This window comes from Ramularia collo-cygni (assembly GCF_900074925.1).
Source record: "Ramularia collo-cygni strain URUG2 genome assembly, contig: RCC_scaffold06, whole genome shotgun sequence".
Classification (NCBI taxonomy): domain Eukaryota; kingdom Fungi; phylum Ascomycota; class Dothideomycetes; order Mycosphaerellales; family Mycosphaerellaceae; genus Ramularia; species Ramularia collo-cygni.
The window spans coordinates 225,408-251,405 of NW_019716260.1; the positions used below are offsets into that span (position 1 = coordinate 225,408).

The following is a 25,998-nucleotide window of genomic DNA, read 5'->3' on the forward strand; positions in this document are numbered from 1 at the left end:
GAACGAGGAGAGGCGTAAACGGCGCGAGAACGGGGAACTGGTGTGCATACTCAGCGACAACGAAGTGCGCGTTCAAGGCATTCAAAAGTACAGGTCGCACCCATTCTRCACTACTGTAGCTGATTCGTAGCGTGTGACGATTGATGATCCTGACCGCTGAAACGAACTTCCCGCGACGTGAACGTGAACAAAATTCTTCAAAGTATCACAACATGATAATGGGTATCTCGTATCTCACAAGTGTCTGCACAAACGCAGCAGCAAACGGCGTTTGTGAACGCCTCCTTCCTTCCAGTGTGGTCACACAGATCTTATTTCACGGTCGCCCAGAACCGCTGCTCTGACTTGTAGAACAGCCACAAGCTCTAGCACGAATTCTTGCAATACCACCACATTCGTCAAAACATGATTGAGACTGGCGCTCCTCTCACCGTCGCCGCCGTCGCTCACGTGATCATCTGTAGCTCTGACGATTGCGGGAAACGTCATGACCTGCATGAGCATGTCCGTGGTAGAGGGTGTTTCGGGTGGGGGAGGCTTGAATATTGATGGCGGGCCATTGACTTCTTCACGGGATCGCGAAGCTGCACGCGAGTTTGCGCGCGAGGCAACCTTTGAGCTTCCTGGTGCAGAGTGGGGTGAAGAATCACTGGCTGCCTTTTGAGCTCCACCCCGACCTCTCATTGGCATCGACGAAGGCGTACTGGAKCCGCTGGTATGCCCAGCTTTCTTCAGAGCGCCGGGTACGTCAAGGAAGGCGGCGGGTTGCCTTGATGGGCTTTGCATCACAGAGGGCGGACCGCTTGCATATTCATCTTCAAGATTCGCAGCCTGGAGCATATTTTTCCTCCCAGCGATGAGCTGGTTGAGGTTAGGAACTTTGATCCGAACGGCCTCGACCTCGTTTACCAGGGCTTGGAGCTCAGTGTATAACATTGGCGTGGTAGAGTCGGTCCAGGTTGGGAAGCGTAGTGCTGTCTGCAGAGCCGCCCATTCAACTCTCTCGTCATCATCCAACTGTGACTGCCACGATTTGGACGGCTGAGWAGCCTCTTCGGGAAAGTTGTATGCGCGAGGAGAAACAGCCAGCCAATCCTCAAGACGAACCTCTACGCATTGCGCGATGGAGACGATTGCCTGCGTGAGGGCGAGATTAACGTCAATGCTGTTCGTGAGGAACGAACGCAGCACGGTCCTGAGAGTCCGTAACAAGGCGTCATTATCACCCAGGATATAACCGCCCACGTTGATGTCATCCTGGCCATTTGACGCCGACTTGCGGAAGACCTGTGCCTCGATAGACATGCGCAGATCGTGACATAGAGAGCCGTAAGTCACGTCCAGACCGTATTGAGGGTGTAAAGATACGGCAAGCTGCAGATATCGCTCAAGCTCACAGTCGAGCGCACCCACAGTTCGGTCTGGACGGTTTGGTTTGACTTCTTGCACCTTCAATAATGTCCCAAACGCATACATTCGTTGACGTGTTACAATCGCCGATGTGAGCTTCAGCGCGGCAAAGACAGTCTGTGAGTTGCGCGAGTTGACATCGTTGATGATCAGGTCAACAAGATTGAACAATGTTGGCTCCACGGCATCTTCCACATCCTTTGGAGCGTTCAGTAACATCAGACTTTGTCGGCGCTTGGCGGCGATTGGAGATGGCGGGGAGCTATCCGGGTCTTTTGACGTCTGTGGCATGACTGAATCGTCAAGCCTCTGATCTTGTATTGCCAACAGATACGTCAACATCATGTGAATTAGATCTGGGTACTCCAGAGCTTCCAGCATGGCCGTCATGTACGTTAAAACGGCAACGGAGCTTCCCGCGTCCATATCACTGGATTGCAGTAGTGACGGATAGAGCAGCTGTTGAAGGAACAGTATCTGGAAATGGTCGAGCAAAGTCTGCTTGACATCTGCACTTCTACAATGATCCAATACGTCTTGCCAGAAGGCGAGATAGGATAGAAAAGTTGACATGTGTGCTTTGTGTCTTTCCGAGAATGCAGACTCGGCGGTAGCACGTGCATGCGTGGTGGTGTAGTCGCTCATAGCCAGAACTGCGGGCAGAGATGCATCTGGATGCAATATGCTCAGCTCACGACTCAGCTGGCTGTACAACGCTCCAAGCCCGGAAGCCATGAGCGTGGGCAGATCGCTCGATACGACCCACGTTTCAAGGTCCAACGAACGCCCGGTGGCTTCAAAGACATACAGCAAGCCCGTCCGCGCAAAGTCACCGATGCGGCCCTCATGATGCACCCGATCGATGAGCAGGTAGCACAGTGGGAAGTCATCCTTTTGGGTGGTGCCCACAAAGCTCTTCTTCTCATTGAGGAAGACCTGCTGCACTTCTCGCTTTGTGGTGGATTGGAACCAGACGGGCAGAATTTCCGGCTGCAGGCGTATTTTGGCCGCGATTGTGAAGAGCAGCTCCAGGATAGCAGTCTCCGTCTCATTGTCAATCAAAAGATTGCCACCGTCCGCCACCTTGCGCACCAGGCTCATCAAGCTCTTGGCGAAATGGCCGCTTGCGAGAAAATCGACCTCCTCACTGTCCACGAGAGCGGCGAAGACGGCGACGCTGGATCGTATCACCCGCTCATATTGGCTCACGGTCGCYACTCGTGCCACTCTTGTGTAGATCTGGGTCCCCGCGGCGAATTGCAGACAGGTATGCGGAACCGGAGCTCGCGATTCCTCGCGGAGAAGTGCTGCTAGCTTATCCAGACTCGCACTCAGACTGTCGAACAGCGGGCCCTCGGCGGAGGGGTTTCGCGGGCGATTGCATTGTTCGACAAAGGTGTTGTAGACCCGCTTGAAGCGGAGGAGTCTCGCCTGCGGGTCGTGGACTGCTGGTCGAGCTACCGGTTTTGTTGGTGTATAGGTGGTGCCGAAAAGCCGAGCCCAGAAGTCCATCGTGTGGTGTTCATGGCATGTCCTGGAACTACCGGAAGGATGATGTCGTCTTCATCCTCGTCGTCTCCCGTCGGGCTTGGTTCCGGTTGATGCACGTGAAACGGCAGGTGAGTTGTTGGAACACGATGAGGTGGAGAAGACGCGTAGGGATGCGCTAAGAACATTTTCAGCCTGAGGCAGTAACGGGCAGTCCTTCATCTTTCCCGTCTTCCATCACAATAAGATCATTCCGAGCAAGGTGCAGCTCAACACTTTGCCTCCGGAAATTGACATACATGCATCAATATAGCCACCGCGGCCAGGCAGACAGCGCGACGAGCTCTAACTCGTGCAAATTGATCTTCACGAAAACATCAAGGCAGCCAGTCCTTCCCCACATCCACATCCTACACACATCATCTCCGGAGCCTCAGCGACAACCGTAGCACCTTGCGAATTGCCTTGTAGCTGCGCCAAGAAGAATTGTGGCCTCAAACGCTCGGCTGCATGGAATCATGAATTCTCCGAAGGGAGAAGTACCCGGTCTGACATGCCCTCCATCTTTCACCTACCAAAGGCAACGACAGCTGTTTCGCAAGCCATATGGCCCATGGTATGTCTCACATCTACACCGCTTAGCTTGGGATACTCAACGACCAATCGAGCCTGCCTGCGTGTAACTTCTGCTTGTGACTTTCGCTKCCTCTTTGCACTTCAACAGCTGCAGAGGGCACTCTACCGCTGAGAGGCAGAAGGTGCGCTGATACGAAGTGAGCAAATCGAGTGGCTGGTACCATGATGGCTCGGACGTTTTCGAGATTCAAGGCATCGTTGATGACCACCCGCTCGATCATGGCGCAACAAGCGCACTCACCATCCACACGGGGTGGAATTTAGTGCATCGTCGAGTGGAGAAAAGCCTTGTGGAATAGAACGACTGGATGGAAGATATACTTGCCCACCGTGGGACGAATTGGTCACGCGCTTGACTCTCCCACTCCCACTCCCACATTGACACCAACGTGTCCTATGATTTGGTGCCGCACAGGACCACATCAGACGGGAGTGTGTCAGTCTCTTATCATTGGCTTGGCCATCTCCTCTTCACAAGACATTCATCGATCTCTCGGGTTGCATCCAGCGCATTTGTCATTTCTTCCCTGAACGGGACAATGGCCAAGCATTGCATTGTCGGTGTCATGTGTTGTTTGCACAATCCTCATGGAGACATTCTTGATTGTGGGCCTGGTATAGAAGAAATTTCACGTGGTTTGAGTGCAGTTCTCAGCCTCAGCCTTGCGAAGAGTAGCCTCCACTTGAGGCGTTTTGAGGCACCCGATCTGGCGTTTGTCAACGGCACGATGTCTGGCATGATGGTGGATATGTCTCTGACTGAGACCCCCCTCAGCGACTCCCGCCCCAAGGCTCAAATTAATCCACCTACCGGATAGCAACGGGTGTCGATGGAAGGGATCAGAACAAGGCGACCTCTTATATTTCAGCATTATCGAAAAAACGTCTCGGCTGCTGACGAATCTCATGACGGGGGAGCGACCCGGTAGTCCTTCATGCTGCTGGTACATGTACACAGTACAATAATTTTCTCGTTCTGCGGGGTTCTTGTAGCATTCTTACATGCCGTGATTGTGAAACCTGCAACTCTGACGAAAGCTCCTGCAGAAGTGAATGTAGTGTAAAACATGGCTTTCATTACATACAGTAGAATGGCGAAATGCATACTTTTCGTGGCTTCGGCACCGTCACCGGTCGCAAACCTGGGAGGAGCTGATGATGATGAAGCCTGAGAGATGGAGGCCGCCCTCCCCGACGCGGCTCTCGACGCAAGAACCATGTGTAAGGAGCAAGGCAAACGAGTTGTACAAGCCTTCCCAGGATTCCAGCCTCTCGGGGCTTTGCCCGCCTCGCCGTAACGCATGGGCGATCAGGCAACTTCTGAGCAACCATGCCCAAGCTCATCAGGCATGTCCGCACCTTGAAGTTCTGAATCCCCTCTTCCAGTTGTGCGAGCTCCATTATTCTGCAGAGACGGCGGCATATCTGTTTTGTGTGCTGTCTCCCAGGTACCTTACTTACCCTTTGGCCCTCTGCCTCGCCCGGAGCTGACCGCCTGTGACGCCGGACTGCAAGGCTGACTCTGTCGTGGACGCGACAGGGACCGTGGTTTGTAACCGCAATCTGGCAAATGGTGTCGATATTGAGATTTCCCAGCACCCAGCTTTGTCCGTAAGTGAACAGATCGAGATACCTCCCGACACGCCAACCAGCAGACGAGCGTATGCGAGCGTCACCCAGACACTAGAACTAGGCAATCGGGTGGTAGTGCCAAAGGCCGAACCGGGTTGACATCAGCATCTAGGCCGTTATTGACCATCGCACGGTCGGCGCCGCATGAGTTTGTCACAGCATATCATCAGCAGCTCGGACTTCATCACCTGAAGTGAGATGTATCCCTCTCGCTTCTCCCACAATCCCCAGGRGAAGACGGAGAAGAAGAAGAGTGGTCCATGTCTCAGCAAACCGGTGKAGATCKMGGYSGKCGCCGWWYCRYWAMMMRRMWRWAGCCGCGACGTCAACTCCGTAGGCGGTGGATCGCTTCCTCATCATCATCAACCATCGCTGCCTGCCCTAGACCGTGCCACTCATCGTTCGACTCACACAGACCAGGCAGCCTCATCGATGTACGTCCTCGGCTGACCAGGCATGCTGCTTCGTCATGCTGGTGGCGGCCTCTATGCATGTATATAGAATACTGATAATGTTCTTCGCAGCCCGGGACATTATGCAACAGATCTCTGCAACTCACCGAYAGCTTCAAGTTCATCGGATGAGTCGATGAACAACCACGGGGATGGGGACGACATTACGCCGCCCGAATCTCTTGTCAAGGCAGAGTCATTACACGCCGGTGCGGCCACGGAGAAGATTGGCCGACTTTCCTTGGACCATGACATGGTCAAAGGCGCGAGCCCTCCGCCGTGTCGGGGGAGAGATGTGGTGACTGTGCTTCCTGCCGTTGTATCAAAGCGCTCTGCTAGTTCGGAATTGCAACGCCCAGGAGGGCATCAGGCGCCTCGATGCTGCAATGGTCCAAAGGCGCGGCAAGCGCCGCGATTGTTGAAGACGAGACTGCAGCGGTATGCACCTGCAAGCWCTGCTGAGAATCTTCGTCGCGACAGCACAAAGGTTATCTGCAAGGACAAGCCAAGACAGCCTGTTCGTGATGATTCGGGCTATGCTTCGCAACATCCGCTTCAATCTGCCAATGCACGCGGCCTCGCCAACTTTGGAATGGGTTTGGAGGGCATGGTGCAGCAGCAATCGCCCATACACAGTCGATATCCCGGACTAATGATGCAGCCACATTCATCTCCCATCTCCAAGGAACAACTTGCGGCCGAGGTCAAGGGAATCTACGCCGGGCTTGTTATGGTAGAAGCGAAATGTACCAGTATGGATGCCGCTCAAGCTGAGGATACAAAATCCGTACTTGAGCCTGAACAGTGGCAGGCATTGATTGCTCTACATCGCACACTCCTTTACGAGCACCACGATTTCCTCATGGTATGTTGGTAGGAATGTTGAGTTTTCAAATCTGACAAAGTTCCCAGGCCACACAGCATCTATCTGCGACACCAGCATTGCGCTGTCTTCCCGCTAAGTATAATATGCCCGCTAGGATGTGGAAACACGGGATCCATGCTTTTTTGGAGGTGTTGAGACATCGAAGGCCTCATGCCCAACAGTATATGCTCGCATTCATCTACCTTGCTTACCAGATGATGGCACTACTTTACGAGACTGTACCAAGCTTCACAGATACATGGATTGAATGCTTGGGCGATCTTGCACGCTATCGAATGGCGATTGAGGAGGAGAAGGAAGCGCATGCTACGTGGGGAGGAGTTGCGGCGCGGTGGTACAACATGGCTTCTGACAGACATCCTGCGATTGGCCGACTCTACCACCACCTTGGAATCCTGGAACGGCCGAGTTTAAGGAAGTTTTGCTTCTACGTGAAAGCTCTCACATGCGTCATACCTTTTCAAAACGCCCGAGATTCGCTTTCGACGCTCTGTACACCCATCATCCAGGACGAGGGGACTGTTCAGAGCAGTAGGCAATCCGCTGAAGCTCGGATTGTCACCTACCATGCTCTTTCATATGCGAAAGCAGACCAGGAGACGATCGCCAAAGTTGRCAATGATGCTCTCAGACTCATTCAGCTACAGTCCTCGAGGTTGCGCGACTTCGGTTCATATCTTGCTGTTACTAATATATCCGCCCTGTTCAATCTTGGGGACCCTCTCAACTCACTCTGGCAACTGTACATGACCGCCATCACTTTGTCGGTGCAAAGCGGTCGAACTTCGGCGTTGCCTACTCCGGCTCTCGCACTACCGTCATGTGGTTCTTTGGCTTTCAGCACTCGGTTCTGGTCTTCCACATTTGCTTTGATTGTTCGACGTCCTTTGAAAGGCGACGGGGAATGCTCGCTCCGAGATTGCTTACCTTATATTCATGTAATGCTGGTGTGGCTTCACAGTCTATCATCATTGGAGGCGCGACTCTCCTGCAAACCWGGATACTCATATGCTCTTCCTGTTGATATTGCATCGTTGGCATGGGACGGGCTTGCCAGTTTTTTGAACGCTCTGGCAGGTCAGGAGGGGTTGAGTGCAAAAGTTTTGGATTCCGCACGACGTGGAATCTTTTCACCTTCCCTCCCTGATCATCCAAAGAAGGCCATGCCCCTGGCCGAAGACTATCTCATTCGAGGGCTGATTTGGGGACAGTTCTTTTTCTGTCCTGGATGGTTTGAGGGACAGGGAGAGGAYGACGGGAGGAGCATCGAGACCGCAGAGAAGGCGAAGGCGAGGGGTGAGAGGGTGCTGTTGTTGGGCCTGTATTTTGCGCTTCACACATCGTACTTGAGCTTCGATGCGTCGACTAGAAAATTCTCCGCGGATCGTCATGCGATGGTGAAGCCTGTGGATACGAAGGCTACTGCTGCTGTCAATGACCCTGCTGTGGTCTATGCAGCGGCGGACGCTGTTGACCCTGCGCCTGAATCAGAAACAGAGCGATCAACATCAGAGACGGAACGTTCAACGTCGGATCCTTCCAGTGGATCCGGCAGTGACGAAGGGTTTGCCATCGTCAAAAGGCCAAGGGCGGAGGATGTAAAAGTCTTCATGGCTACTTCGCGAGAGAAGCGGAGTGTTAGGGTTGGATAACCGGTGAGATGGAAGAAAATAGTCGAGCCTTGCTCGACGCTGTTCTCTGGACAAAACAAATGATCGCACAAATGTGTACATGCCAATTTCCCCATTGTTCTAATCTCAGAATCTGATCGTGTCTTTGCTAACGCGATGGACCCAAGTTAGTTCGCCCGCGCTTTCTCAGAGCTACGGCTATGTTCATCTTGGTCACGGTAGCAGGAAGACCTCTCCGGTCAATGAGCTGCTATGCTGATAGACTCTTCCTCTCGCATGGAGATAATCCCAATCTCCAATGACACCGAGATCCCAAGCCAAGCGGTTGAAAACTCTCCTGGATCTCAAGTGGTTGCCCTGGCTATGACGAATTCATCGACGGCGTCTCACGCTTCGACAGCAAAGCAATCAAATCTGCACCGAGGAGCTCTCCATAATGAGCAACTATTTGCCACACCTTTTGGCGAGAGATGAAGGAGTACGCAGAATGAGCTTGCGAGGTATCTGCGTGAATAACATCTATTTCTCTCGTAGCACACCTGAAGACATGAGGTCCTTCATTCCACGTAAGAGTCCTACGTACTACTTGCAGTGTTCAACCTCCCAAGGACTCGCCCTTGAGAGATGAGTCAGCATGGTCGAAAACGATTCAATTCACTTGCCAATGTGTGGCGTTTCGCGCTAAAGGGTTCTCGGCTAGTTATGAGATGAATCGACTATTCAAATCCTTGTCGGTACATCTAGAGAGATCTCGACCAAAATACTTTCATGTGAACAGTAGCCATGATGCACCAAAAATTACGCAGCCATTACGATACGCCACAGCCTGCCAAGTTTGGAGGAGAGGAATGAGGTTCTTAATGCTTGTAAGTATGCTAGGATGCGGTTGAAGGCTTGCAGGTATAGCTTGGAGGTTTTCCACGAATGATGTGGTGGTCAATTAACCTCGAGAGGTGGTTAGGGAGCAATGACCGGATAATTATTTACCGCTCACGGAGGACAATTTGGAGGAAGGGCGAGAGGGATTTAGGAATGTGTGGTGGAGACCTGAGGGAAGGGTTGAGTTGGTAGAGGGGAGAGATGAGGAGAGAAGACCGGATGGGAGGGAGGGAGGCTGCTAGGATTTGATATGGATCGATAGGGATGGGAGGAGAAATGAATGAGTAATGTCCTTTTGGTCATGGAAATCTGTATTATCGACCAAACCCTCAGTCCTTATCTATGTCCCATCCCTCCAAATCCATCATCCATCCTCATAGCAACAAGCTACGGATCCAACGCAAAAGCCGGCAACCAAGCATCCAACTGCCCAACATCCAGCATGGTACTCTCCCAAGGCRGCAACCCTCCACTCTCAATCCGACTCCCCACGGCCGTTTCCGCAGGCTGCCAAGTCCACCCCGTAGGATCACTACTGAACAAGCTCTGCAACTCATCAAAATTGATCTGTTCCTCATTCCCATTCCCACTCCCACTCCCGCTCTCCCCTCTCGATTCCGGGGCATAGATCCCATCATTTCCACCATCTCCTCCCTCACCTACAAAAGCCCTCTTCCCCATAACAGGCGTACTATCCACCGTCCCAGCACAACTCCCACTCAACAAAGGCTGTCGCTCAGGAGCATGTTTCTCAGGGATACTCTTCCGCGTCAACCGATAAATACTCAATGGATTGAGGACATCATCCGGAGCACTCTGCGCGGGCTTGCCAATCAAAACATCATCCCCGCCAACACCACCATTCCTTCCGTCCCCACATTCCTCCTCCTCAGCATAAGGATCCTCCGTCAGAACCGAGAGTCCTCCACCCACAGCTCCCTGCAAAACTTTCTCCAACATCGCCTCGGCGGCTTTACTCAAAGGTTCCGCGGAAGCATACATACTTCTCATGACCCTCAGCGCCGCGACATTTTTCCTCACCAGCGGGATGGTTTCCGCCATGAGTCGACGACTCTCTTCCAATTGAGGATCGATTAATTGGGTGAGGTAGAAGAGCATGATTTTACAACTGTCATACAACACCGTAGGGAGCCAACTATCGGCTATGGCGTGCGGCCCGTGGCGGAGAGCTTCGGCCATGATGGTCGCGAGACTGCGGGCGTGGCAGAAGAGGGTATAGCGGACGTGAGCGAGGAAAGACTGCCTTTCAGGAGGGAACTCGAAAGCTGAGCGGAGGCGATAGAGGGAGGGAGTTCCGACTCGATAAAGGTCGCACATGGTCTGATGGAAAGCATAATGAAGCGCGGCCAATGCTCCGACTTGGGAGGTCTCAGCGCGGATGTAGAGGGTTGTAGGGGTGAATTGTAAGTTTGCGGGAAGGTTGTTGTACCAGGAGCGGAGTTCGTTGTCTAGTTGGGCGAATTCAGAGTTGGGATGCCAGGGTGGGGAAGCGGTGTCTAGGTGTTTGATGTATCTAAAACGATGCGAGTTAGTGAAGTTCAATCGATCTCTTTGACAGAGCTGTCGATATGAGGGTCATTAATAGGGACAAGAGATCTCCAGTCATCCCAGAATGTCATGAAGCCTCGCTCTCTGCAAGCCCGACGATTCTAGGTTTGCTAGAATCCTGACCACTAGCAGAGTGGCCCGTTAATCAATCGAGAGAGCGATTCAGGGCGCTACTCTTGTTGATGATTTCTGACATCGACAGCTCTGCTCTTCGACAGGACAACTCACCGTAAAACCTTTCTCCTGGTAGCGATATGCCGGATGTAGAAGGCAGTCATACCCATACAATCGAGCGGAAACTTGRGCAACAGCTCCCTCGGCAGAAAGCCCAACATCTGTCCCGGCTCCAGCGTCTCCGTAATACAAGGTTCCTCCAACACGAAATTCCTCTCATTGCAAGGTAGTTGGATCTTGATTTCACTCGTCTCAATCAAAGTCAACTGATCGATGCCCGAGCCCACCAGACTGTCGGTGATGTAACAACACCACATCAATCTCCTCCGACTCTCCTTGACGCTCGCCGATGGAGCATTGGAATCGGCATCTCGACACAGGACATCGGTAGAATGTTCGAGATTGATCTGCAGGGCTTGAGCCATGCGAGCCGTGATGGCTGACAGCATGAACGAACTGCTGTAATTTCCCATCCGAATCTCATAATCATGCAACAGCACCGTTGCCATGAGATTCTCCACCGAAATCCGATCCAGTCTCGCAAGAATCAATTTCTGCGCTCGGTCCGCCCAGAACTTGCCAGCATCCAAGGGATTGATGGGTAGGGGTGTAGATCGAGACGTCTCCGTCTCGACCGCAAAGAACAGGGCTCCCAAAGCGCAGACAATGTGCAGCAACGCATTCGAATTCTGATTCTTCTCCGCGTCGCTGTCCAGCTGCCTTAACCACGTGGGTTTGTGAATGAAGGCATAGCATCTCAAGTGGTGCACATTTTGGAAATACCTCTCGGCCAGAATCCTCATGCGTGAATGATCCGGGAGATTGGGCTGCACCAGCCACGCAAGATCATCTCCTGCTGTCGGTGACGCCAATCCGCCTCTCCTCTCCACTTCCACACTCGACGGCGTGGTACCAAACCCCTCGATCCCATTCAAACTCCCCATCTGCTCCTCCTTTCCATTCCCATTCCTTCTCCTCCCACTCCCACCCTTACCCTTGCCCGGTCGGTGAGAATCCAGCTTCACAACCCTCTGCTTCCACGCCGGCTCTCCCTCATCCTCATAAGCACACCCCAACCTCTTCTCCCCACACCTCGCACAAACCGGCTTCTGGCCCGAACACCTCGTCTTGCTCAATCTGCATTCTTTACAACTTCGATACGTCCTTTTCCGCTTCAATCCCGATCCCGATCCCGTAGAAGATATTGACGTTCCATTCCGTTGATGTTGTTGATGTTGTTGTTGTCGTTGATAAGAATCCTTACTGTCCTCGTCCTCCTCATCGCCACCACCATCATCATTATTAGGCGTTCCAGCACCAGATGTGAGAGTGGTAAGAGGACTTTTAATAGCATCCGAGGAAGAAGCACAAACCAATCCCAACCGATCACAATTAAAACACACTGGTTTCCGCTCATCACACCTCACTTTTCTCGCTCGACAAGTCTCGCAGCCGGATCGGGAACGAGTGACTTTGCGATGAGTAGCAGCAGCAGTAGTAGCCGGCGTCGCGGACGTCGGCTGGGTCGACGCGAAAGAAGAATCCGCCATGATATGATTTCCTCCCTCGGGATTTATGTGTTTTGCGATGTCGTGATTATTCGGCAGGAATATAGGGAAAGGGAAGGACCGGGGCTGTGAAATTTAAGCGACGAGCCGAAAAGGTAGGTTGGACTCCAGTGCTCAACTTAATCTACGTAAATTCCCCCGACTTTCAACGAGGTGGATCCGTGGGATAAGGTAAGGTAACACAGGCCAGCCATCAAAGTGCAATCAATGCCGAGCTGTCTGTTATCATTCTCACTTCCCCAGACGAAGAAAGCAAGAATGGATGGTATGTTGATAAGAGATGCACGATTACCTTGGCCCTCCCCGGTTGGGTGTGGAAGGTGTGGAGGAGAGCAGAGGAGGGGAAACGCGAAACCCACCCTCACTCGCACGTGCCGACTGGCCTTCCGGAGCTRGACTCGTTCAAGGCCGTGCAGGAAAGGGTAAGGTACTTCCACGACTGACAAGCCAATCCATGTCTCTATTCAGAAATGGAGGAGCAACATCAGTACTGCAACAGAGCGAATAGAGCTCATAGAAACCGGGACAGAGATCCTTCAAATTAAAGCCCCCATCAATCCTAAAAGATAGACAGACTGACCGGCAGGCAAGATAGATACTTACTACCTTATATACTAATCCACATTAACGACAGACAGTTGCCCACCATCCACCATCCGCCAATCAAACCCCAACGCCTTGCCTTTCAACCCAGTGCTCCCTTTCAATATCCCCAGTAAAACGCCGTCCATCCGTAACCCCATTCCCAGTCAATTTACAACCTCCCATGCCTGGCCTTGAAAATCGCAACCTTGTCGTCGTAAAACAAAATCTCCCTCAACCTCAACCGTCCCCCTTGTCTTCGCACCTCCCCATCCTCGCTCAAAACAGAAATATCATCATCGTCGTCGTCGTCATCGTCATCATCGTCCTCGGATTCCGTGCCTTCATCCTCGTCCTCCTCCCCAATCTCCCCATCATCATCATCCTCTTCCTCTTCCTCCTCCTCCTCCTCCTCGTCTTCCATATGATGCACCCCAGACGCGCCTCCCACAACAACCTCCCCATCCCCTTTGTGTCCCTCCTTTCTCTCCAGGATTTCGAAGCACTTTCCCCCAACTCCCAGATAACAGACTTCCACTTCCCCTCGCAGCGCTACAATGTCGACCACTTGCAATGCCAGTTCTCTCGCATCCCACACTCCTCCTCCATGCCCTGCACTTACCCCTTGGCCAGGGTAGTCCGCCAATCCCGTCAGGAACAAACTCCGCAATCCTTTCAAGACTGGCAGGCCCTGAAGAAAGAAATGCCAGTCCCTGTATTCCATCGCTAGTCCCAGTTCGCGGAGTGCAGACATCTTGCCGCTGAGGATGAAGGAGAGAATCTCTCGCGGCGTAATCCATCGTCTCCAGCGAGTCGAGGAACACACTGGTATGCCTTCGGGTGTCTTCTCCGACGAATCAATTAACAGCTTTTGAAGACTGCCTCGATGCCGTCGAAGGGGACCGCGGTAGATGCTTTCGATTGTTACACTGGTGGGGAAGGCGCGGGAATCTTGGAGGAAGAGGACCTCCAAGGTGTTGGGCGCCAGCGTCTCCTTCAAGAATGAAATGAGAGACGGGGAGACGGTGTTGGTGTGGATCCTCTTCAGGTTGAGGCCGTATTCCATATCGGCGGGGTTAAAGGCAGCTGTCGCGGATTTGCTGCCACCTTTCCGCGGAGTGTGATTGGCTGATCGCAGTCGAGCGTGAGGATAGACAGGAGACTTCGGTCTCGGTTGGAATGTCCTTCGAAGAGTCTTCCATAGTTGTTCGTGGTTGGGGCAGTGGAGGAGGGTAAGTGATGTGAGGCAAGTCCAGTCGATGCCTTTTTGGAGTACGGGAATGGAAAGAGGAACGCGTTCGAGTTCCAGGGATTCCAATTTGAGTTTGTTGGCGAGTCGAGAGGAAGTGTCTTCATCGTTTGGTGTTGCGAGAGGGAGTGGTTCGTCGGTGGGCGAGAATGGAACCGGTTCTGATGTGTCTGGTGATTCTTGAGGCTGCGCGGTTTGTTCTGGTGTGTTATTCGAGCCAATCGTCGGTGAGATCTCTGCTTGCGGGATTGGGTTCGCCGGTAGCGCAAATCCGAACAGCGAAGGTGCCTCGGTAAAAGGCAAGGCAGACGCTGTCGATGTAGACGGRGCTTGCGTGATGTTTGTGGGAAGTGGAGCCTCTGATGGCGATGCTGCGAGACTTGATCCTGCACTGGCGGCCGCAACCGGGCTTGATCTCCTTCTCAGCTTCGTCCGATCCGGCAAGACGACTTTTGATCTCCGCATATCACACACAAAGCCCGTCAAAGTCCCCAACACACCACCGAGTCTCTTCTCTCCAATAGTCACGGTACCAGCTGTCGGGAAGTCACGGTCGACTTGATGGACGACGTCTCCTTCCCATACCGTCACCCAGTCCTTGGTCATGGCATGTCGTGCGATTCCCACCCTCAGCTCGCGAAGTTTGTCGAGAGACTTTCCAATGAGCACGGCCATTTCATCCAGGTAGGCCAATTCGTCAATGTCCAATACACTGAGGCTCTTGAGGGGTGGTAGGACTGAAAAGGAGGGATGTTCAACACGATCCAGATCCGCGGAGGATATTTGTAGCAATCGAGGTTGTCCAGGGATGGTGGGGATCTGAGCGGTTCCATGTGGAGGAGCTGTTCCATGAGTTAGCATTTCATCTCACCCCAATATCTTCACGTCCTCACCATGCAGATGATCGGTGTTGGAAGAGTTGTCGTGCCACCTGACCCACAACTTCTCCAACCGACATGGCTGTCCATCGTCGCGATCTCCCAGTGATGACAAGGCCAACCAGACATCCCTCAAGATTCCCGTGGGCATGTCCCAGATGAAGGTTTCGAGCGATCGCATGCGCGCCACCGCCAATGCGACAAGCGTTCCCAGCATCTTCCCACCTTCCTTGGAGATGAGATATTCCTGCACCCAATCCGCGGGACCATTTCCCAGCGAGAACTTCTTTGTGAACTGCGCATAGTGATTTCCGCGTCGCCGCCGGATGGCCATTTCCGACGCAATTCCACTTTTGTTCCCCTGATTGAAGCGATTGTTGTGATGTTGCCGTTGGTTGGGTGCCTCGCCAAAGATTTCCTCCGCCATGACAAGAGTGGCCAGACCATACGTCAGGGCATCGACACCACTCCTCGGCTCGGCATGCGTACTGCTGTCCGGCCAGACAATATCGAAGCGGGAGTAGATGTGCGGGATGGTGAGGCGGTGGAGGGCGGAATGACACAGGGCGAGGGAAGTGAGGTCGTTGGTGTGGGTGACCTCCTTGACGATGTCCTTGAGGATGTCCACGGGTAAGTCGAGCAACTTCTTCTTCTCCACCACCATCGCGGCATGAATGGGCTTGGACTGGCGACTGGATCGCAGACGGGGGCCTTGGAATGTGACATCTCGCTCTCCATCCGGTTGGACATCGTCGTCGTGGATGCGCGTGACAAAAGCCTTGGTGGCATCCTTGAATCCAGCGCTTTCCTGGCCGCTCATGCTGGGCTTGACGCCGAAGCCGTGTCGCGAGTCGGAGTCGTCGTGTTGTTGTGATTGTTGTTGTTGTTGATGGTGGTGGTGGTGTGGTGGAAGCGATGAGGGAGTGGACATGACTTCACTGCTCGACGACGGTCCAGCAGCGATGATGGTCGCCTCCATGACTAGGACCAGCCGAGTCCAATCCACACGCTCTCACACTTCCCCCCGGCCGGCCACCCGTCCTACGACAGGCAGAAGAAAGCGGCTCGTCTGCCGTCTGTTCTCTGTCGGCATGTGCGTGTTTGTGCGAGGTGGGCGTCGCTCGTGGAGAATATCTGCCGGCGTCGGGACGTTGGGTGAGTGCAGCAAGGAGGATGCGATTCCCAGCAATTTTGGTCGAATCAAAGAATGGGCGGGTTTCGAGTAGAGTGGATGGAGGTTCGAGTGATTGAGGAGAGCTCTCATCGGGTGTGGCTGGCGCGTTGGCCGCTTCCGAGCGAGATGAACGTCGATCGCTGCAAGCTCAACAAAGTTAGTGTCGTCGCGCATGTCTTAGACTCATACGGGAGGATGGGCCAATCGTATGCTTTACATGGCTGTTTCTATCCAACGGCATGGCCTGGAGATAGACTAGCAGGGGTGTATGAGACGATGAGATGGAGCYCAAGCCACATGTTCATCAGCCACATCTATCCCCATCCCCGGCTCCCATCCGCAAGCGACTTCCCCTTCACCTCTCACCTACCACCACGTACCTTTTTGCTTCTTTCTCACCTCCGCCGACATGACCAGCCAATCCCAGCGGAATGATGAAGTTCCCGTGCGGTCATTCAGCAGCCTACGTCATGTCTGTCTCGTATGATGCAGTGCATTCACCGGTATGACCTTTCTCCTCCCGCAATCATGCATTCAATCATGTATGAAAAGAATACCTTTATTAGATGAGTGAGTAATGGAGAGGAAGGGAATGCAATACCGTCTGGAGCTTGCCCACTCACACTGCCAGCACGTTGATGGTACAGTATTATTTGGGGGAARAGCAGCTGGATTGGCGAGGAAGGCGCTCGATTGACGTCGCATAGACTGGCGCGGGGAAAATCGGATCCTCCAGCGTCTGGTCTTTATTCTTCAGCCTTTCATCAGCCCTCAGCCGCGCAATGTCAGCTGTTGATTCACCATATTCAATGAGTCAACATGTAATCTTCCTCGTACTTCCTCACGGTCGATTGACTAGGTATACAGCAGCCTGCTCAAACGCCAAAGCAAGTATTCCTAGCGATTCATTATGACAGAATCATCAGCCTCATCTCTCAACACCCTCAAGGCCGTCATACTCCTCCCTGTCCATCTTCTCATCTATCCCTTCCGCCTACTATACTATGCGAACCATACATCTTGGACCTCAAATCCCGAAGCCCAGCATTTAGCAACCACACTCCGCTCCCAGCTCAACCAACCATGCCGCTTCCGCCTTGACGACACCTCCTCAGCAAAACTAACCTTCCCCGACAATCGTTCACTAAGCTACACCCAATACGGCGACCTCACCGGCAAACCTATCATCAAGCTCCACGGCCTCCCCGGCTCCAGCCTTGAGGAAGCCTACCACGACTCCCCCGCCAAAAATCTAGGACTCCGCATCATCGGCGTGGATCGTCCGGGAGTAGGTCAGAGTTCCCCTCATCCCTCCCACACCCCTCGCACATTCGCAGCAGACATTCACTTCCTAGCCACACATCTCCAGCTGCAAGAATTCGCAGTCATAGGTACTTCAGGCGGAGGACCTTATGTCATGGCGTGTGCACGCTACCYCCCAGCCGAGAATCTCAAAGCTATAGCCAACGTCTGCGGCATGGGCGATATTCAGAGATATCGTTCCAAAGGAATGGGCTGGAGGAATTGGGTGGGGTATAAATATGCCATTCACTATATCCCCTGGATATTTCCCTACCAGGCTTCGCATTGGCCYGTAAACCTCCGAGATCTTAGCGAGGACGAGAAACTTGAAATCTGCATTGATGAGATTACAAATTCCAAGCTTTCGAAAAAGGATCTTGAGATTTGGAAGAAAGTTGAAAGTGTAGATCTCCTAYGCCTTTCTCTCCGCGCTAGTAAGGAGTATTTTCTCCGTGGCTACGATACACTGTTACAGGATGCCAGAATTCTCGGATCGAAATGGGAATTTAAAGTCGAGGAAATAAGGCCGGATTTACCCATGCATTTGTGGTTTGGGAAGGAAGATGAGAATGTGTCGGGGTATCATGGTGTTGAGATTGCGAAGAGGTTTCGAGGGGAGGCGAGGTTGCATTATATGGATGAGACGCATTTGAGCTTGCAGGTCAAGTATCGAGATCAGATTTTGGAGGATATTGCGAGCGAGTTTTGAGAAGGAGTTTCTTTGATTGGCGATGATACCCAACTCAATCTTAGTTGATGCCGTGGTTGAAAGATCTCGGCTCATGTACTGAATACATAGACAATGCTCCTTCTCAAAGCATATACAAATGGCGTGTCATAATCCTCTTCATCATCTACACATCTCTATGTATAGTCTTCAATGCTTCGCTAATTGACTTCCCATTCTCTTCACGTAATCATGCCTTGACCAACAGACTGTGTCCAGTCATAGCCTTGGGCTGCTCAATACCCATGATCTCCAACACAGTAGGTGCCACATCGCCCAACACACCATCCTGCTTCTTCAGACTATATCCCTCTGGAGCATTGGCCATGACAAAAGGCACCTTGTTAGTCGTATGGCTAGTCTTGGGCGTCTTCTCCTCCGTCAACATCTCCTCGGCGTTTCCATGATCACTCGTCACGAACAAGGTGTAGCCATGCTTCTTGCACGCCTCATACACCACTCCAATAGCCTTGYCGGTCTCCGCGCAGCCAATGACTGCAGCGTCATACACACCTGTATGGCCAACCATATCTGGAGGAGCAAAGTTGTTCATCACAAATCCGTATTTACCATCTGCGATTCGCTCGGCCATACGCTCTGCCACGGCCATGGCGGACATGGTGGGCTGTTCGTCGTATGTTGAGACGCCTCTGGGCGATGGGATGAGTTCGCGGTCTTCGCCCTCGTATTGCACTTCTTGACCACCGTTGAAAAAGAAGGTTACGTGGGCGAACTTCTCCGTCTCGGCAATGTGAGACTGCTTGACGCCCTTCTGGGAGAGCCAGTCGGCGAGAACATCGTCCATGCTTACGGGAGCGAAAGCGATGGGGAGGTTGAAGTCGGTCTTGTAGCGGGTCATGGTGGTCAGGGAGATGTTCTTTGGGTAGGGGAAGTCGGGACGGGGAGAGCGGTCCTGGTCACCGAGGAGTTGAACCACTTCGCGGACACGATCGGAGCGGTAGTTGAAAAAGAAGACCGTGTCGTCGTCCTTGATGCGGGCGTCGGCACCGTTGATGATGATTGGCTTGAGGAATTCATCATTCTCTCCAGCATCGTAACGAGCTTGGAAGGTTGCGACGGGGTCGGTGGATTCCTCTCCCTTGCCTGTGACCATTCCCTCGAGACCCTTCTCCACACGCTCCCATCGCTTGTCACGGTCCATAACATAGTATCGGCCGACAATGGTGGCCAACTTACCAACACCCTGCTCCTTGCAGAAAGCGAGGAGATCCTCGAGATGGCCTTTACCGCTCTTGGGATCGGTGTCTCTGCCGTCACCAAAGAAGTGGATGTAGACCTCCTTGAGTTCCATCTCCTTGGCCACCTTGATCAACTCCTTCAAATGGTTGATATGACTGTGCACACCACCATCACTGACCAACCCGCAGAGGTGTAGTCTACCATTCCCCTCTTTGGCACGAGTAAAGGACTTGACAATGTTCTCCACCTTGTTCATCTCGCCCTTTTTGATGGTCTGGTCGATTCGGACCACATCCTGCCACACAACACGTCCAGCGCCGATGTTGAGATGTCCAACCTCGCTGTTGCCCATCAGACCTTCGGGGAGGCCAACGGCGAGGGAAGAAGCCTCCAACTCGGTGTATCCTTGTGCTGTCTTGCTGCCGGACTTGGCAAAGTCGTCCATGACGGGCGTCTCGGCATTGAGAATGGCATTTCCCTTGGGGTCAGACGTCTCGACGGGGATTCCCCAGCCGTCAATGCAGATCAGAGCGACCTTTTGCTTGACTTCGGCCATGTTGGGTCGTGGTATGTGGGGGAGGACCTTGATGGATGGATGGATGGATGGACTGGAGGTTGTTGTCCGATAGCGCTCTGTCGGTGTTTGATCTCTTGATTTGCTGCTTCTCCTTGTCCGGTGGAATGAAGGGAAGGTAAGGTGTTGTCGGGGGATTGTTCCGTCACGAGATACAAATTCACTTGAAGCAGCTCAACAAAAAACAAATCATGCGCCCGACGATGAGGCGAGGCGAGGGGCAGTGACGACCCCCCACTGCTGATCCGACACCGGCCAAGATCAACTTCACATGCTCCCCACCTCACTCCAAACAACAAACAACCTCCATCAACAGGTCAACAACTAATCTAAACATCTGTCACAATGGCCAACAAACACCCCATCAAGACCACCACAAACACCAACAACACCTCCAATCTCCCTTCAATGCCACCTGCACACACCTTCGACATCCTCCCCGCGCTTCACGAACTCCTTGCGCGAGTGGAACAAGGCCCCGCAGCCACTGACCTCTTTCCAACTCTCGACGATTCGACCTCGGAATCAGACATTGGATCGCATTATCCCCCAGACACTCTCGTCCCTCTTGCGCCCAAAGATCTGCCCGAGGAGGTGCTCAAATCCATCAAACCTAGAATTCGTGCGGCGGTGAGGGCCGTCGAGGCGTTGCCGGATGTGGACAGGACGATTGAGGAGCAGGAGGAGGAAATTCGCATGTTGGAGGAAAAGGTGAGGAAGCAGAGGGGCATGTTGAGGGACTTGGGCCAGTTGGCAGAAGGGATGCAGGGGAAAGTGACTTCTTGAGGGAAGGGTGCGCGATAAACATGCGTTGGAGATCTATGGAGCTATGGAGAAACTGACCATCTATCYGACTGAGCACACGAGACGGCTGTGTCGTTGACACCACATCCCCGAGCTTGGCCCTCTCTTTGGTCATCCTCTCCCCTTCAATGCCATCACTCAAGGAACCACTCAAATCAGATCCCACTCTTCCTCGGCCTGCTCATCAATCTCGGCCTCAAATCCAGACTCGCCGCCTGCTTTCTCAGCAATCTCAGCAGTCTCAGCAGTCTCATCCTTGGTGTCTACCCATCCCAAGCTCTCAAGCTCGTGCTCACACATTTCCACCTCCCCACACTTGCCACAACCAGCAGGCTCAGGCCCAGGCATGTGGTCGCCAGGAAGAGGAATCGGCGGGCAGTATTGGACTCCGAACGCGCCCCATCTCTCGGGCCGATTGTACGGTGCGCCATTAGACGACCAGTCCCCGTAACAATTCCCCCTTCTCGTACCGCAATGGCTCCGGGGTCGCTCGAACCCAGGAGTCCGGTTGCAATTGCCGGGCTCAGTTGGAGTCGAAGCGCGTGTGCTCGTCGTCTCGGCGAACGAGTCAGCCATAGACTTTGGAGCCTTTTTCGACGGCTCTTCGCCATTGGTGGGCATCTGACCAGCAGGATTCGATGCAGACTGCACGCCATTGCTTGGAGTCAAAGATGATGGGCTCTGCTCTGTGGACGACGACGTAGCATTCGTCTCCAGATCTTGCTTAGGCAGGAGATCTTGCATGGACAGGACTCCTGGTTTGACGAGCACCTCTGAGCCTCGAGTCGACGTTGGCTCCGCGCCGTTCAACGGATCGGATGTGCTCTCTTTTGTAGATGGGCCAGCTTCAGGCTTGATCTCCTGTCTCGGCGGGTTGCCTCCAATTGCAGGAATCTCTACACGGAGAGTTGGCTTTGAGTCCACAACATCCTTTGAAGAGGATCCGTTCTTCTCCGTAGACGAGCCAGCACTACGCTTCGCCATCTCTTTCGACGATTCTACCGCTTTCATAACGTTTCTCTTCTCGGCCGGTTGCCCCTGGCCCATGATCCTTTGCTCAGGTATACCACTCAGGTTCCATAGAGTATCAGCCTTCTTGCTCTGCATGACCGGCATTCTAGCACGCCAAGTCTCGATCTTATCCTCGCCACGACGGCGTGGTGCCACGGGTGGTGACGGGATGGACACTGGCAGTCGACGAGATGGCATGTCCGTCAGTCGATGCAAGGCCGCTACATGTTCCTGTAGAGAAGACGGATTATCCCCTGCCACCTTCGGCTTAGAGGAATTGGTGGATTGGGGGACACTGGTGGAATCCCTACGCTTCCTCTCGGACGTTTCATAGTTCCGGTAGCGCAAGGTACCGTTGCTTGAACGTACATGTGGCCCTGTTTCATAACCGGTGAGGAAGTCATCGACGCGAAAGTTCGGRCCCCCGCCGAGCGAGGCAGTCGCGGCACCACGGTATGCTGTAGGTTGATCGAAACACTGCAAGAAAGGAGGCGTCTTTGGGGGTTGGATTCTCCATGGTTCTACTTCATTTGGTCGAGGCAGAGACGCAGGGCTGGGTCCCGTTCCTGGTGCGTGAGAAGATTGATGCTCGGAGGATCGGTGTTGCGTGGTGGTGGGTGGGTATGATGGAAGCATCGATTGCATTGGCGCCAATCCCAGATGCGTCCTGTCTTGTTGCATTTCCTCGGGATTAATGGGAAGGGAATAGGCGCTCCCGATCAGCTGTCTGGAGACGGGAGTGCTGGAAACGCCATCATTCTGGGATTTGTAACTCTGCGATGGAGGATATCCCGGCGGCATGATACCATATATTCCTGCCTTACTGCCCGAGAGCATCGGGTGCAATGGACAATTGGGGCCGGGATTTAGTGGTCCCCAGAGGTGGCAATCGAAGTATCCTCCCGGGTCGGCGAAGGTCCTGCAGGTACAGTTCATGGTGCCGGCGCTGGCGCTGGCGTTGGTATTGGGTGTACGAGAACCGACCCCGAAAGGATTGTAAACAGATTCATCAGACATCTTTGATGTTGATGTGTTGTTGTTGAGGATAAAGTTGATGTCCATGCGAGGGATTTTATGGTAGGACATTTTTGCAGCTCCCGAAAGCTGGGCAAGGAGAAGAGCGGAAGGCGGGGGGAAGATTATTTCTTCTTTTCTGAGATGGTGGGCTTCCGGGTGGGAGAGCGCCCAGCAACTGACTACAGCTGTATGATGCTCGTGTCAATGGAATTTGGGCTGGTGTACGAAGTACCTTGGGAGGTAGGATCTTGGCAGCTATAAGATTGRGCTGTACTGGTTGGGAGTACGTCAATGTGAGTTTGTTCAGCCTATGAGGTGCATGGTATTGTCATTTTGTTGTCTGTGCTGTACGAAATAGGGAGTTGGGTGCCCGTGGTACAGGCTACCGACCTTGTAGAGTGGAAAAATCTTGTGGACGAGCAGGCTCTGCCTGGTCCATCGTCGTCCCGTCTCAAACATGGCGCTTCTGATCTCGAAGGACTCTTCGGTCTCGAAGGCAGGTATCGCAATCTCCTCGTCATCGTCGCGCAGTCATTGCAGAAGAAGCGTCTCGGCGTGCTCAGGTCGACCGCACTGCATGGTCATTTCCTCTCAGGCAAATTTGCATCTGCACTAACGACCTTCGCCATCGCGCATAAAGATCCAATGGTACTTCATACAGGTTTTGATGGTGAAGCTGTCTGGTTTGGATCTCGCGAGGAGTGCTGGTCATCTCTGCCACAAGTGATGCATGTATCAGCTTGTGCATCTCAATAGTTGAGGGATGTCTAACCGGTATCAACGATTCTGGCTGCAAAGTGTTGAGTGCGTCCTTTTCCATGTTTTCTTTTTTATTGTCAGAGTCCATATCAAAGTATTGTTTGAAGAGTTTCACGGCCACAGCAGATCTTGTCTCCAGCGTAGAACTTCTCATCAGCGATCTCAAGAGTGTGATAAAAGAGAGGCGTTGCGACGCCTTTACCGAGCTTCGAGATGGAACAGCTGACGGCCAATGTCCTTAAATCGGTGGAGCTTGCGAGGATTTGCTCGACAAGCTCAGTTGGTAGCTATGGGCAGAGCTGTCGATATGAAGATTCTTCATCGAGACAAGACACCCTTAGTCGTCTTTTTTACGTCTCAAGGCCTTGTTCTATGCAGAATCGACAATTCTGGAGCCGCTAGAAAATTACCTACTAGTAGAGTAGCCCTCTATGCCATGGAGAGGGCAGTCGTGGGCGATGTTGTGTTGATGGTCTTCTTATATGGACAGCGTTGGAGCCTATGGGAGAGCATCCGGATGGATGCCATCGTGCTCTGCCATTTACTGCTGAGACGATGGTGTGGTGTAGAAGGAGAGGATACGTTCGAGATTTGGCGATGATGAATTCGATTCGAAAGAGCCACGAAGAAAGATCTGCGTGATGTGAAGCTGGGTGTTGTTCCAATCGCTAGTGGGTTAGGGTTAGGGTTGTGGTAGGACGTGTACATAATGGTGAGGTGCAGAACTGCTATGCTTTGATTAGACATGTCTGTGGGAAGAAGGGAAATTAGGTAGGTAATAGTAGAAGACATGACTTCGCTTGAACTTGAACAAACTGCCTRAGGCCCGGTGAAGTGGAACATTGCCGTACGGCTTGCAGCATCCACATATTGTACGCCGTCTGCAACAAGTACAGTACAATTAAGAAGACGTTGTCCCACAAGACACTCGGCTCTCCACAAGGCTGCTTCTTTTTGTGCTTGTAACCATCTACTGGCGGWATCGACGTTGATTCGCTCAATCAAGGAGAGCCGGCAACCTTCAAATTCACTAGCCCTTCGCCTCTTTGTGAAAGCAGAGTTCGTTCCGAACATGGTCATATGCTACTAGACTGATGGAGCCGCTATCTACCACTCGTTAAACCCTCAATGTACACCTTTCTCGAACGCCCATCCATTAAAAAAGTGTCATTAACTCCCACCAATGTCCCTCCGAGGAACGGACCGCGGGGTGCTGTCCTCAATGCATAACTCGATCCTAGACAGCCAGCCTCGATGTCCTCGATGTGATCACGAATTGCAGTCATGTGTAGCAGGTTTAGCGGCGCAGCTACTTCGCCAAAGGCTGCGGCACCGAACCTGTCGACTGTCTGGGCTGACTTGAAGAAGACGTGTCGGCTTCTTTCAACTTCGCGGCCTCAGCTGCCTCCGCCTCAGCCCTCTCACGAAGAGTCTCCGACCAAGGTTTGAATGGGATCAATTTGGGTGGCTCTGGGATAGGGAAGTTGAACAATGCAGCCCATCGGCCTTCGACGTCGGGAGGATTGAGCTCGTCCGCATATGCTGACTGCTCGGGGTTGTGTCCGGCACTGTATGGGTGTCTTGGGCAGCCGCGGAAGATAGTGTAGAGCCTCCCACAAGGCTCGCCGAGATGACCAGCCGCCTCACAGTTCGCGACGTGCTTGAGACGATGACAGTGGAGACCGAGCCAAGTCTTGCAGACGCCACTGTTGCGATGTTAGTACTCGATATCAATTTGACGAATAGACGACAAACCATTGGGGCAATATCTGACAGTGGCCACCGGTTGTGAAGAGATGCAGCCGCTCGAGCGTCCCAAACTCCACGTCTTTTGGCCACCTGACGTCGATACCAGGGTCGCTTTTGGACTGATCTGGCTTTGGTGCTGGTTCGTAAGCGAGTGCCCGATCGACCCATGGCATCGGGGGGACGTTGGCATAAGGCCATGGTGGAAGAGGTCGATGTGGAGGAGGACGCTGTGCCTTGGGTGGCATGTTGCTGTTTGATCTCGGAGGGAGATTGTCGATGTGTTTGTGTGGAGGAGCTGCTCGGCAGAGAGGGCGGAGAGGTAGGTGGGGTTTGTTGTTGGAGTGAAGAGGGCAGTGCAGTGAAGTTGAGCAAACGAAGAAGTGAAGTTGGGTTGTTTGTCAGTTCTACAGCCGCGACGGGTGAAATCCGTGACTCAATCATCAACATCAACATCGCCACCGAGAGCAAACAACGCATCATCAACTACACCTGACCGCAGCACAACAAGACGAGCGAAATGAGCGCGTGACTTGATCCACCGTCACTGGAGGCAACACATCGCCGTCAGGCGCTGTGCCTGCTGCGAGGACGTCGTGACCGCCTTCCTCCAGAGTGAGGTTGCTCCCCCCCTGAAAGAGGGAAAACCA

The 25,998-nt window shown here is 53.0% G+C and overlaps 11 protein-coding genes; 3 read left to right on the forward strand and 8 right to left on the reverse strand.

Annotated features, from left to right (window-relative positions):
* Window positions 1–300: 300 nt before the first annotated feature.
* Window positions 301–2,922, reverse strand: RCC_04445 (uncharacterized protein; the record flags this gene model as incomplete). Its single annotated transcript, XM_023769723.1, has 1 exon — window positions 301–2,922. One exon carries the CDS (start codon window positions 2,920–2,922, stop codon window positions 301–303), a length of 2,622 nt encoding a protein of 873 aa, XP_023625491.1.
* A 1,516-nt stretch (window positions 2,923–4,438) lies between these two features.
* On the reverse strand, window positions 4,439–4,837 carry RCC_04446 (uncharacterized protein; the record flags this gene model as incomplete). Its single annotated transcript, XM_023769724.1, has 1 exon — window positions 4,439–4,837. The coding sequence occupies one exon, from the start codon at window positions 4,835–4,837 to the stop codon at window positions 4,439–4,441; it is 399 nt and encodes a 132-aa protein (XP_023625492.1).
* Window positions 4,838–5,364: 527 nt separating this feature from the next.
* RCC_04447 (uncharacterized protein) lies at window positions 5,365–8,156 on the forward strand (the record flags this gene model as incomplete). XM_023769725.1 has 3 exons in its annotated part: window positions 5,365–5,600; window positions 5,691–6,483; window positions 6,531–8,156. The coding sequence occupies 3 exons, from the start codon at window positions 5,365–5,367 to the stop codon at window positions 8,154–8,156; spliced, it is 2,655 nt and encodes an 884-aa protein (XP_023625493.1).
* A 1,245-nt stretch (window positions 8,157–9,401) lies between these two features.
* RCC_04448 (related to nitrate assimilation regulatory protein nirA) lies at window positions 9,402–12,307 on the reverse strand (the record flags this gene model as incomplete). XM_023769726.1 has 2 exons in its annotated part: window positions 9,402–10,548; window positions 10,812–12,307. The coding sequence occupies 2 exons, from the start codon at window positions 12,305–12,307 to the stop codon at window positions 9,402–9,404; spliced, it is 2,643 nt and encodes an 880-aa protein (XP_023625494.1).
* Window positions 12,308–13,079: 772 nt separating this feature from the next.
* On the reverse strand, window positions 13,080–16,013 carry RCC_04449 (uncharacterized protein; the record flags this gene model as incomplete). XM_023769727.1 has 2 exons in its annotated part: window positions 13,080–14,998; window positions 15,050–16,013. 2 exons carry the CDS (start codon window positions 16,011–16,013, stop codon window positions 13,080–13,082), a joined length of 2,883 nt encoding a protein of 960 aa, XP_023625495.1.
* A 1,105-nt stretch (window positions 16,014–17,118) lies between these two features.
* RCC_04450 (uncharacterized protein) lies at window positions 17,119–18,219 on the forward strand (the record flags this gene model as incomplete). Its single annotated transcript, XM_023769728.1, has 1 exon — window positions 17,119–18,219. The coding sequence occupies one exon, from the start codon at window positions 17,119–17,121 to the stop codon at window positions 18,217–18,219; it is 1,101 nt and encodes a 366-aa protein (XP_023625496.1).
* A 208-nt stretch (window positions 18,220–18,427) lies between these two features.
* RCC_04451 (probable phosphoglycerate mutase, 2,3-bisphosphoglycerate-independent) lies at window positions 18,428–19,993 on the reverse strand (the record flags this gene model as incomplete). Its single annotated transcript, XM_023769729.1, has 1 exon — window positions 18,428–19,993. One exon carries the CDS (start codon window positions 19,991–19,993, stop codon window positions 18,428–18,430), a length of 1,566 nt encoding a protein of 521 aa, XP_023625497.1.
* A 363-nt stretch (window positions 19,994–20,356) lies between these two features.
* Window positions 20,357–20,797, forward strand: RCC_04452 (uncharacterized protein; the record flags this gene model as incomplete). The annotated part of the gene is made up of 1 exon (XM_023769730.1): window positions 20,357–20,797. The coding sequence occupies one exon, from the start codon at window positions 20,357–20,359 to the stop codon at window positions 20,795–20,797; it is 441 nt and encodes a 146-aa protein (XP_023625498.1).
* Window positions 20,798–20,965: 168 nt separating this feature from the next.
* Window positions 20,966–22,912, reverse strand: RCC_04453 (uncharacterized protein; the record flags this gene model as incomplete). Its single annotated transcript, XM_023769731.1, has 1 exon — window positions 20,966–22,912. The coding sequence occupies one exon, from the start codon at window positions 22,910–22,912 to the stop codon at window positions 20,966–20,968; it is 1,947 nt and encodes a 648-aa protein (XP_023625499.1).
* A 1,119-nt stretch (window positions 22,913–24,031) lies between these two features.
* On the reverse strand, window positions 24,032–24,676 carry RCC_04454 (uncharacterized protein; the record flags this gene model as incomplete). The annotated part of the gene is made up of 1 exon (XM_023769732.1): window positions 24,032–24,676. One exon carries the CDS (start codon window positions 24,674–24,676, stop codon window positions 24,032–24,034), a length of 645 nt encoding a protein of 214 aa, XP_023625500.1.
* A 235-nt stretch (window positions 24,677–24,911) lies between these two features.
* RCC_04455 (uncharacterized protein) lies at window positions 24,912–25,596 on the reverse strand (the record flags this gene model as incomplete). XM_023769733.1 has 2 exons in its annotated part: window positions 24,912–25,308; window positions 25,358–25,596. 2 exons carry the CDS (start codon window positions 25,594–25,596, stop codon window positions 24,912–24,914), a joined length of 636 nt encoding a protein of 211 aa, XP_023625501.1.
* Window positions 25,597–25,998: the final 402 nt, after the last annotated feature.